At 36.2% G+C, this 12,840-nt stretch overlaps 1 protein-coding gene across 1 annotated transcript in view; it reads left to right on the top strand.

The window, feature by feature from the left end:
- The window catches only part of SPTSSB (serine palmitoyltransferase small subunit B), a 28,030-nt gene extending 16,007 nt beyond the window's left edge, over window positions 1-12,023 (top strand). The window contains exon 3 of the mRNA XM_081301836.1: window positions 11,687-12,023. Coding sequence (XP_081157962.1) covers window positions 11,719-11,949 — 231 coding nt within the window. The 5' untranslated portion in view covers window positions 11,687-11,718 and the 3' untranslated portion in view covers window positions 11,950-12,023. The remainder of the gene's footprint in view (window positions 1-11,686) is intronic.
- The last annotated feature ends 817 nt before the right edge of the window (window positions 12,024-12,840 follow it).

The raw sequence follows: 12,840 nt of genomic DNA, 5'->3' as shown, positions 1-12,840 counted from the left end.
GTGAGCGCGCTACCACTGAGCCACAACCCAGCCCCATAGAATAACAGTTTTTTTTAATTGTAATCAAGAAGATTGTCTTAAGAAACACATTTTGGCTAAACCTTTGCCCAGATGCCCACCCTCCATTCCAGTACTTTCAGAAGTAAACAAGGACACTGCTCTGTTTCTATGTAGTACATGAAAGGATATCAGAAACAAGACAAACTCTATTGTCCTCCATCCCATTACAAAATTCTCTTTCCATTCATAACATCTCAGTCTCTATATACTTGCTACTCATTTTAGTTTCAAAACAAACCTTTTGAAAACCACATAACATTAAAACAGAACCAGTTGAATTTAGTAAGTCCTAAATTATTATAATCATTAAAGTCAAATTCCAAATTTTCTTTCCTAGCCAGAAGTCCTTCATTCATAAATTCCTCTGGAGTCTGCCAGAATATGCCAAAAACCAAAGTCTATTTTGAAATCACAGTTACTCGACACTGGTCTTATCACATAATGGCATCCCTTGATTGACTGGAAAACCGTGTTTTCTATTCTGCTTTTGTTAGTGTTAATGAAAATTAGAGGCAGTAAGTTTAGTTCACATGCCACAAAACACTCTATGCCAAAAACTTAGCTACATTGTTGGTAAATTTTTTTCCATTTAATATATTATTTTACTAATAATGAACTCACTTCTAATAATAGCAACTCAATTTAAGTACAAGGTTACAAAATTTAATTAGAGTAACTGAGTTGCCTAAAAGCAATACATACCTTTGACTTACAATGGTTTCTTCCTCTCTGGGGAATCCATAGAATTATCCCACTCCTCCTGAAAGTGTAAAGAAAGTCCCTTAATTGTCCCATGGTTGTTTAATTTTGTTTCTTGGCTTTGATCATCACAAATTTACTTTGTCTTTTTAGCTCTCTAGTCTGACTTCAAGTATTCACTCTTCTGTCAACATGAGAAACTAGTTGCCAAAGGAAGGCTGGAGAGCACCCTAACCTGGAAAGGGAATTCCCAGAAGATATTAGGAAGGATGAAAGATGGAACTTTCTGTAGGGCATGAAAAACACTGGGGTCACCAACAGAAAAATTAGAGCCAGATATACAGATACTAAAAAGCCAGCAAGCTCCTGTTGTGCCTAATTCTTACAAAGATACATTATGAGATGCTGCCATGAGTCATACATGGCATATATCTGCCATACAAATATAAACCATATTTGTGTCTCTGATAAGAAATTGAGTCTTGGGCTAGGGATTGTAGCTCAGTGGTAAAGCCCTGGGTTCAATCTCTACTAGAAAAGGGAGGAAGGGAGAGAGGAAGGGAAGGAGAAAAGAAGGAAGGAAGGAAGGAAGAAAAGAAAGAAAGAAGGAAGGAAGGGTCTTTATCTCTGTGAATCAGATTGTGCTTACATGAATAACCAGCTTGTATTAGGCCCCCCAGGACAAGAACCATCACATAAGGTTGTGCAGTGCATAGCCCACACAACAGAATGTAGTGGCCCTGCCCAAGACACTTTTGAAAATTTCTTTAGAGATTGCAATGCCTTTTAAGTCGTGGTTTGCAATAATGGCTATATATATGCTTTGAGTTATTTATTTATATTTAATATACTGGGCAATTCAATTAGCAAACACAAACAGGGCTGGGCTTTTTGGGGGGGTTTGTTTGTTTGTTTGTTTTGTTTTTCCCTATAGATTAGACAAACCACTCCATGTTGAAGTAACCATTATAGGATAGTCCACAAAAACTCTCTGAGTCTATAATTTAGCAAAGTCGTTCAAACAGTTTAAGGCTCCTCCACCAATATAAGACACTGCAGTTGCTATTACTCTTATTATCACTTTCAGAGCCAAAACCCATCCCTACACTCCTTACCACATCACTGAGACAGACTTACAGGCAATTATCAACTATCTTCAATTATCAATTATCTTTTACATGTGGAGAAACTATGACACAGAAAGATCTCACAACATGCCCAAGGATATGAAGTAAAATAGATAAATAAATAGAAAAAGAGCAAGGAGAAGAAAAGGAAAGGAACTTTCTGTAGGGCATCAAAAACATTGGGGTCACCAACAGAAAAATTAGAGCCAGATATACAGACACTAAAAAACCAGCAAGCTCCTGTTGTGCCTAATTCTTACAAAGATACATTATGAGATGAGAAAGCTGCAATGTGTTCAGTTCTCCCAGTGCTCCAGCCTGGGATTACTTCCTTTAGAACCACTTTCTACCTGCTAATCTTAAATTATTACTCAGTTAGGATAAGCACTTGTAAAAACCACATTAGAGGGATTTAAATCCACCTCACACGAGTTTCTTATTCTCCACAGAGTCCATGAACTTTTAACATTATGAGAAACTAAAAAAGCATTTGTTATATGTTTCTTAAAAAAAATAGTACTATCTCTCTTCCATCCTTCAAAAAGACAGATGGTACTGAATTTGCAGAAAATAATCTGTCTAAACTCATTGCCTGAAAGCAGGCAATGTGAATTCATAAGCAACTTGTATGGGCTCCCCCATCATCCTGAGTTATTAAATAAGCCCAAGTATGGTTCTCCCCTCAATAACCTTACAACTTTTGGTTATTCAGTCAGTCAGTCAATCAACCAACTTACCTGCCAGATACTGCAGAATTAAATGCTACACATTCCACATGTTTGAAGACCTCACAGGCTAGTGGGGAAATCGGTTGTACATAGCTAATTTTAATACAGTATAATGTTGAAATGTTGCTACAATGGTAACACGTAGAAAGCAATATATTTCTTTGGCAGACAGGGAGGGTCTTCAGAGAATCTTTCGTAGTGGAGACAATATAAGAAGTGGGCCTTGAAAATATATAGGATTTTATTTGGCAGAGAAGGGGCACAAGAGAATTTCTAGGAAAGAAAAGAGTGAGAACTAAAATATGGAAGATTTAGAATCAATGGTATTTAGCATGAGAGTTGAGAGAGGAAGCTGGAGAGGTGAAGGAATCAAATTGTTCAGGGCCTTAAATGTTTCATTTCATAAGAATGGCGAACTATTGGAGGTTTTCAAGCAGAGAAATGAACTCTATGTTTAGAAAGTTAATTATAACAGCAGCATGGAAGATTGTAATCTCAAAGGGAGACAAGTTGGTAAGCTGTTTCATTAGCCCAAGAGATGGAGAGATTCTGCAGTAAAGTACAATAAAACTTTCTGCAGTAATGGAGATATTCTACATAAATGCTATTCACACTTGAAATTTAAATTTCCACATGTGCCTAGTGGCTGCTCTATTGAACAGTACAGAGATATCTTAGAGAAGCTAGCTCTTGAGTTAAGTCCTTAAAATAGTTTTCCAATTGTAAGTTGCAATCAGTGGGCTAAGAAATCTATGTGGTATATCACAACTAGGATATTTTTAATGAAAAGAGAGAATAACAGAATAGAGTAGAATATACTATAATAATATAATGGAAGAGAATAGAACATAAAATATTAGCATCCATCTCAAAGATAGTATTATTTAGAGAGTGTTTGTTTCAGTTACATGATCATGTACATACACTGGATCACAATGCAAACTACATTTTTTCCTATTATATTTTAAAATATTTAAAGCCAGTCCCTTGTAGGAGGAATTGTTTAACCTACCTACTAGAGTTATTGGGAAAAGATTTTCATAAGGCAAAGATAACTAACATAAGCAAAATTCACTAGAGTTTAGAACAAAGATAACTCCAGACCTTTCAAGAACTTCTTGATTCTTTTTCTTTGAAATTTTAAAATAGACTTAATTTTTTAGAACAATCTTAATTTTTTAGAACAATTTTCAGAAAAATCAAGAAGATGCTACAGAGAGTTCCCACATATCCTAAACCTAATTTCCCCTATTCAAATCTTACCTCAGTACGTTATATTTGTTACAACTGATGAGACAATAGTGATACACTATTATTAACTAAATTCCCTACTTTACTCAGATTTCCTTAGTTTTTACCTAATATCATTTTTCTGATGCAGGACTCCATCTGGGGCACCACATTACAATTAGTCATTATATTTCCTTGAGCTCCTCTGAGCTGTGACCATTTTTCACACTTTTTTTTTTGGGGGGGGGTTGTTTTTTGTTTTTGATGACTGAGAATTTTGAGGAGTGCTGGTCATGTATCTTCTACTGGAACTTATTTATTTATTTATTTATTATTTTTTTAATGATTAGTCCTGTGGGTTATTTACAGAAAGACTGTAGAGGTAGGAAGCCATTTTCATGAGATTACATCATGGATACATACTACCAATGTGAGCACTCACTGCTGAGGCTGACCTAAAACAACTGAGCAGTGCTTATTCGTCTTCCTTGTAAACTTACTCTTCTTTATCTTCCTGTTCTGTACTGTACTATTCAGAAGGAAATCACTGCCATTCTTTTTTTCTTTTTTCTTTTTCCTTTTAATAAGTGAATTACTTAACTAAAGGAAGGCTTGTATTTGCATAAGTTATACTGAGTTATTTTCAAAGAAAGCTACTTCTGAATACAAGCATAGTCTCTTTTTAGAGAGAGCATCTCCTCAATAGGCAGAAAACTTTTATCACTCACTTCTCAGATTTCAACTTCTGAATGTGAAGCACAGAAACAGCTGGGTAATTGATATAGAATTTCAAAATGAGTTGGGAAAGAGTTAGCCACAAATTAATTGCTGGTCCTAATTTTTTAGTTCCTGATTCTAATGTTGTATAAGTAAATGTCACCTAAAACATGTTAGCCCCCTGCCTTTTTTTTTTAACCCAGGAGGGAACCTAATTTTTAGAAAAGGAAATCCCTGACAGAAAAAGTCTAATAATGTGACGTACTCCTTTTTTTTTTTTTTTTTTTTTTGGCAGAGGAGGAACTGCAAGATCACTTCTTCTGCAATACTCCCAAGGTAGATGCCACCATCCTAAATTACCGGCAACTCATCTTGCATCACAATTACCTAACTTTCTACCACTCCTATTCCCCAGAGCAGAAAACAACAATAAACTTTTTGAGCAAGCCCAGACACCACTTCTCTTGCAAGCTCCCCTCACAGTTCATGTTACCACCTGGATTTTTATAATTGTTGGACTTGTTCATTTTCTTATCCATTCAGCCAGAAGGGAGTCCTGACCCTGAATCAAGTATCCCAGGTCTTTTCACTTTCAGTCTGGAAGAGAGATGAAACTTTATCTCCTTCCTCACTGCACATAACTATAGTAATAAAAAAGAATCTTCACCTATTGATCAAAGGGTAGTAACATTACAAATTTTAAAAAGAGAGAGAGTAAGAGAGCAACTAATTCTTCATTCAATTACGCAATAATCTCTTAGGGGACTTCAAAGTCCTTGATTATTTTCCAGTGTCCCTATTCATTCAGTGAATTCTTTCTAGAAGCCAGTCCCTCACTCTGATTCTTAACAATCCTCCCTCTCTTTCCTGTAGTCTGGCTATGGTTCTTTCATCCATGCTCATGAGTACATTACCAATAAAAACCTTAGGTTTCACTGGTTCCCAATTACATTTGCAATAAGTGATCATTCAAACCCTCAGTTGCTAGACCAGAATCTGAACTATCCAATGTCAGAAAAAAAAAATCTTATGTAAGGAAAGGATAGGATCTGGGGAAACTGAGAGAGTATGGGACTGAGGCCTCCCTGATATCCTTCACACCCAAGTCCCTTATCTTTGCTTGGCTTTGAGAAGAACACAGAAAATCTTCATTGGAATTTCTACTTCTGATTTCATTGTTAATTGATGGTATATAAATCCATGCCAATCCATGGTTCAATAACTGGAATTTGTCTTGACAAACTAATGTCAACCAATTTAATATCAATTTAATACTAACTCACAGGCTTGGTCCTTTTCTTTAAAATGAGTGATTCACCTTAGGGGATCTCTACAGTCCACTAGCACTCTAAGATTCCATTTTAGCTACCCAGTACAGGAGCTAAGTATTGTTTGAACTATGTATTGGTAGACTAGACCATGGAATGGCCATGCCTGTCTTGTTCACCATGGAATATTCAGTGCAATATCCATAAAAAATTCAGTGGAATATTCTGAAAGCAACTTCCAGGATGCTGATAATTATTTTCAATGGATAAATGGAAGTAGAGGAGAAAGGAAAGTCTTCTTATAGTTAGATTCTGTCTCCCTACCTAAGCATTTCTTCCACATTCGAGCCCCTGGGATTGATGCTGTATTTGCATTATTGCTGTTCCTCACAGCAGCCCTAAACAATAGGGATTATTATTTCCATTTTACAGGTGACAAAATCGAGGCCAAGGACAATTAAGTAACTGGCCCAAGGTCACATAGCCAGTAAGTAAAGGAGTCAGAATTCGAACCACTATCTTTATTCCCAAATACATACTCTGGGCTTTGCAAGTAAAATAGAAATGCTTTCTAAACTACAAGTAATCCGATGAAAATGTAAATTGTCTTATTATTCATTAGGGAGATTCTGATCAATCGAATCCTCTAGGTAATGTTGAAATGTATACTGCTCTAGTCCTGTCTGAAGGAGACTTTCTCATTATTTAAAAAAAAAAAAAAAAAGGCTCAGAGAGGGCTTTTCTCCCTGATTGACAATCTGTTCACTCCAGGTGACAGTGACGACTTTGTGTGACTCCCCTCCCCCGTTCTGACTGGGAGCTTCAACTGCTTTGTGTTTCAACAGGGCCTCCTGAGAAGCCCAGGTGGCAGTATGATGACCCCTTTAAAAATCGACTGCCCTCCTCTTTACCAGAGAATGTTGTTTGAGTCTGTTCTGGCAGCTATATCAATATCATGTTCTAGGCGGCTCGCCTACAATAGGATTTCACTTTTCATGGCTCTCAAGGCTGGGGAATCCAAGACTGAGGCTCCCCAAGAGTCAGTGTCTAGTGAGAGCGTCTTCCTAGTTCATAGAAAGCTGTATCTCCCTGTGTCCTCATGAAGCAGATGGAGCCAGAGAGCTCTCTGGTATCTCTTTTATAAGGGCACTATTTCCATTCATGAGGGCTCTGCCCTAACAACCTAATCATTTTCCTGAGGCCCCACCTCCTAGTACTATCATTTGGGGGTTTAGGATTTCAAGATAGTATTTGGGGGAAAACATTCAGTCTAAAGCAGGTATCATCAAATAATTCAGCATGTCAGAGTCAAAACCATATTAAAGTGCATCCCAGGCACTGCACCCATGAAGACATGCCACCACCACCTGCTTAGGCGGTGCCACTTTTAAATGTACAATCTCATTAAAGGTCTAAGTGGGTTTTAAAAGTCATCCAGTTTAGAGGAAATATTTTAAAGAATATTTCCAAACATGGTAAATCATTTTTTAAAAAGCACATAGCTAAAAACAAGGAGACTCCTGGTGTGCTTGAATAAAGTAAATATTTCAAGCCCTTCACTGGGATATGGCATTAAGTCTTTAAAGAAGTAGGTAAGCAAATTTAACATTTCATTGTGAAAACTCCAGACTAAGACGTTTGCTCTCATCTGGTTCTAGGTTGCCTACATTTAATCAAGTTATTTGCCTAAATTCAGCCTCTTTTCCCAACGTCCTTCTTAGCATATTCTGTCTTCTTTGCCTCTATTTATTGCTCATTCCTGGCCCCTCATTCATTGCTTGTTATGTGTTCCAGAGCAGCATTTCCTGCCTGCAATGCTTTTTGGAACAGAGTCCTTCTGGGACCATTACTATCCAGAGGCACATAGTTATACCAAAATGGTGTTTGTTCAGTGAAAAATGAATTCTCCTACCCATGTTATTCATCAAATTGTCTAAAGTGGGTTTTTTTTTTTTATAAATCATGCATATAGTCCCATAAGGGGTTAATAAAATGGACTCACAAGGAAGAAGAATTATATTACCTAAGCAAATGTAGAATCTAAAAATAGGGCACATTCTAACAATAGATTGTACCAGATGGCCTACCAATAATAACGAACTCTCTCTGTCTTCTCACCTTTTCATCATAAGAAACAATGAATAAACAATCTTTAAAATTGCTTATAATCAATAGGGGGAAACAGAATCAAAGAAAGGGGGACAATCAATTTTTTTTTTTTTTGTGGAATGACTTTTAGACTTCATAAGATTAAAGTGAGAGTTAACAATAAAAGCACTTTTCCCATGTCAGAGGTGACTGCTCAGAGGGCTAAGAAATGACAGATTGTAGAAACAGTCTAGGAAAAAAATTAAATCTTAACTTCTTTAATTGTTAGCAATATGAAAATGTATTTGAAATGACCATATTTCAGATCATAGCAGATTTGGGGTATTTGTGACCAAGGTCTTACTCTGTCTTTGGTGTAATATATGTTTCTATGCTTTTTATTGGTAATTTCTTTGAGTGATTGATTAATTGATTGATTACCTTCCAGAATTTTACAAATAAACATTGGTTACCTCACAGATTCTATGGCTCAGGAATCTGGATGCAGCTTAGCTGGGTATCTCTGGCTCAGGGTCTCTCACAGATTGTAATCAATAACCACCAAGACTGCCCAAGCAAGGAATTAATTTTAAAAGAGAAAGCAATCACCAGTAGATTAATTAGTGCACTTTAAAAATCTAGAATATAAAGAGAAAAGGAGAATGGTATTTCTAAATGAGCAATATTATCTCATTATAAAATTGAAAAGAGTATTAAGAATATTTTAAACTGATTCTCAGTACACAGTTGACTCTGAGTAATGCACCTTCCTCTAGCATATCCTGGCACTAGATACCTAATCAACAGACTAGACTCCAGGCTCATGATCAGCTACCTGGCACTGCCTCAAACTCTGAATAATTAGAAGAAAGCCAATATGGGTAGTCATGAATAAGATGTTTAAAAGTTGTCTTATAGGCAGGCTAAAAGCTCAAATAATGATAACTCCTGATATTTACTATTTCATTCTATAATGTGGGAAATCTCAGTGGCTGGGATAATGCCACTTATTAAAAATAACCACTCTGGTACAATTTGAATGTTTGTATCCCTTCTGAAATTCATGTTGAAGCTTGATCGCCAATGCAGTAGTATTGAGGGAAGGCCTGTAGGTGATCATGAGGACTCCTCCTTTGTAAACAGGATATAGTCTTTTATTTATTTATTTTTTTAAAGGCTTCACACATCATTCAGCTTTTGCCCTTCTATCCTCTCTTCCATGTAAGAACATGGCCTTCAAGGCACCATCTTGGAAGCAGATACAGGGTCCTCACCAGACACCAAACCTGCTAGCACCTACATCTTGGGCTACCCACCCTCTAGAACTATGAGAGTCTCTATTATAACAACACAAACAGATGAAAACACCCTCCTTCTGTCACTCATTTTCTTCCAGACCTAACCTTATTCACTTTTGCTTCTTCTCTGCAGTCAGAATTGGGAGGAAAAAAGAACATTAGCAGTAATATCTTCCCAAGATCACCTGCATTTAAATGTAATTGCTTAGTTCTCATGCCTGTCTTCTAAGAAAAGTGGGAGACTAACTTTTCTTTTCAAAGAAAAGTAAAAATTATCCATTTATCTGGATAATTTTGGCCATTATTACAGATAACTATGACCTCATCACACGTGGACTTTCCATCTTAAGTTTTTGTGGAAATGATCCTTTATCAAATATATTACTTCTTATCAAAGCTAAGCCATATTAAAATCAATAATAGCTAACTATGTCCCACTTACATTGGGACGTATTTCTATAGTTATTTTTAAATTGATTACTTCTCATTCACTTATTTTTTTTTATTCATTCAGGAAATATTTACTGATGACCTCTTTATGCCAGGAATTGTCCTAGGATCCTGTGTACAAGGATCAGTATCTCCCTATAGCCTGAGAAGTTCATGGTCTTAGCAAAAGCATCTTGTTTTTACTCAAAAGAGGGTTAAAGAAAAAGGAAAAAAGCTGGGCATGGTGGTACATGACTGAAATCCCAGCAACTAGGGAAGCAGAGGCAGGAGGATCACAAGTTCAAGGCCAGCCTCAGCAACTTAGCCAAGCCCTAAACAACTTAGTGAGAACTTGTCTAAAAGAAAAGGGGTGGAGGGTTTACTGGTGATGTTGCTCAGTGGTTAAGTATCCCTGGGTTTAATCCCAGTATCAAAAGGTTGGGGGGAGAGAAAAAAAAAGAAAAAGAAGGGTTGGGGAGGGAGAAAGAAAAGAAGAAAAAAAGAGAAAAAGAAAGAAAAAGGAGATATTTTCAGACCAGAAAATAGAAATCATCCTCAAATTTTTTTTCCTGTGAGTGGATAGTAAAAGTTATCAAAGCAGACTTTGATGATGTGTCACATTCTTAGGAATAAGCAGAAGAGGTATAGGAATGAGCCTAATTCCTATAGGTACCCACTTCCGTGTTTATACAGGTCTGTAAAATCATCCAAGGGATCTTTTTAAGAAACTGTGGGAGCTCTTCTTTCTGTAAAGTTTTACATGTGGTTATAACTGTGGTGCTATCTGAAAGCCAGAAAAACTTGTTTATATAGTTTTGATAAGTTCTGTGCCCCAAACCAATGATCATCTGAAGGTATCCTTTGGGCCTTCCATTTGTTTGGGGTGTTACCCAGACCACTCATATATTCAGAAAATCACCATAAAGATTCATCCAAGATACACAGCAAAACTATACACAACAGGATCAACAGGATATGACACTCCCGTGGATGTGTTCCCTTCTGTACTAGCAAAAAAGTGTGGTAATACCTCCTCCATCTCCAACCTACTGTGGTTCTACCTAGAATTTTTTAATGGTTATGATGGTGTAAAAGCAATAGAACCTTCATATAAAATATACATTTAATTTTGTATTTTGTTCCTTTCCTGAGCCAATAATACATGGCACAATATACACCCTGGTAAGGCTGGACTGCATCAGGGAGCTACAGATCCCTGTCAGCCACATGATTATAAAGATAGACAACCATACTCAATTATGTACTATGTTGCTAAGCTTTGATGGTCGATAGATTATGTATATTAAATGCATTTTTTAACTTACCATACTTTCAACTTAAAATATGTTTATTGGGATGTAACTCCATTGCTTGGAAAGTATCTGTATATGCCATGTTTTTGCCCAGGGAAGCTATGCTCAGCGCCCAAGGTTTCTATTGGGGCTGGCAATGTGGTCATCCTTTGCCTAGAAATTTTCAAAATTTCAGACTACCAGAATACTGTGGGTATTCACTACAAATTACATGGTTTTTAAAGTTTAGTATTTTTATAGAATAGAAAGAACATTCCAAAAAGCCAAGTTCTCAAATGCAAGCCAAGGGCCAAACTTGTACGCAGGCCCTTCTGAAGATAGCAGCCCCAGGTTTGCCATATAAACTTTTCTGCACACTATTCCTTAAGTCTTCTGCCAGATATATGTTGTTGGAAACGGAAAAGTTCTCATTTATCTCTCTTTGTGTACACAGCTAAAGAAAATGTGGTTGACCTTAATTTTCAGGGATGGTTACAATGAGAGTTATTACTAACAATTATCATTTTTAGATATTACTAATAATATTTTAGTAATAATTTTTGGTAGTGATAATTATTTTCTATTATCAATATGTTAAGTATTATTTCTATGTAATGTTCATGTTAATAATCCATTCAGTGATCCTTAACATTCTTTGATTTTAACCTGTCAAGATTATGAAAATTTAAGGATAATCTATGTTTTGTTCCTTATTTCATTTTTCTTCTACTCTGTTATCTTCTTCAACAGGACAAACTTTCTGCAGCTTGAAGGAGCTGACCATGGATTTCAGGCGTGTGAAGGAGTATTTCTCCTGGCTCTACTATCAATACCAAATCATTAGCTGCTGTGCTGTCTTGGAGCCCTGGGAGCGATCTATGTTCAATACCATCTTACTAACCATTTTTGCTATGGTGGTGTACACTGCCTATGTCTTCATCCCAATCCACATTCGCCTGGCTTGGGAATTTTTCTCAAAAATATGTGGCTATCACAGTACAATTTCTAATTGATCTCTTTTGCATTCTGTGAAATAGCATTGCACATTTATGTTGCTTACAACGTGTTGATTTAGGTGACTACTGTGTCTTTCATTCTCTGACCTGAAAAATCACTCTTCTCTATGCACTCTTGTGTCCTGCCTGGAGTTTGAGATGGATGTCTCTAGTTTCTTTTGTACATACTACATTGTGCATCATACCATAGAAAATATGATGTCTTTACCTCATATACCATGTTCACTCAATGCAAATCTATGACTTTGGAATTTGTTTTTAAATCAGGACAATTTCATATAAAATTTTCCTGGAAAATATGTTCATAAGAGATTTACCATAATCATACTTAAAATGATCCCTTAATACCTATCCTATGCTGAAAGATAGATTACAAGAAAAAAACCTTCATAGGCTACTCTCAAAAGTATCCTATCCTTGTTTACAATGTATAAAAAGATGTGAATAAATTATATGGACTCCCTAAAGTTGTATTTTCTAGTAAACTGCTAATACCTGAAATTCTTTTACTTCAAATGCAAAAGAATAGGCTGGAGGCAATTATTTTCTTTCAAAATGGTTCATGAATTATTTCAAATGTCTCTAAAAGTCAGTTTGAAATCAACAATGTTGATTTTAAATAAACAAGTAAGTATTATAATACATAATCATATTAAGTATAAGAAACAAAATATAATCAAAGTAAATTCAGATAATGCAGATATTAAGACTTTTGATGTCCCTTGTCTTGCATGATGCTGGGGAGGAAAGAGAAAAGAAATTATTTTCTTTTCTGTGCTTTCACTCACTGGAAGAAAAAAAAAGGCATGTGTGGAGCTACAGGAAGAAAAGCTAATAAATAGGCTGGAAGTAATATTCCACCAGCAGGAACTCGACAGCTCCAGTTAA

This window comes from Spermophilus citellus (genome assembly GCF_964194105.1).
Source record: "Spermophilus citellus genome assembly, chromosome: 7".
Lineage (NCBI taxonomy): Eukaryota > Metazoa > Chordata > Mammalia > Rodentia > Sciuridae > Spermophilus > Spermophilus citellus.
The sequence above is the reverse complement of the archived record's forward strand: the minus strand, read 5'-3'. Positions and strand labels throughout refer to the sequence as shown.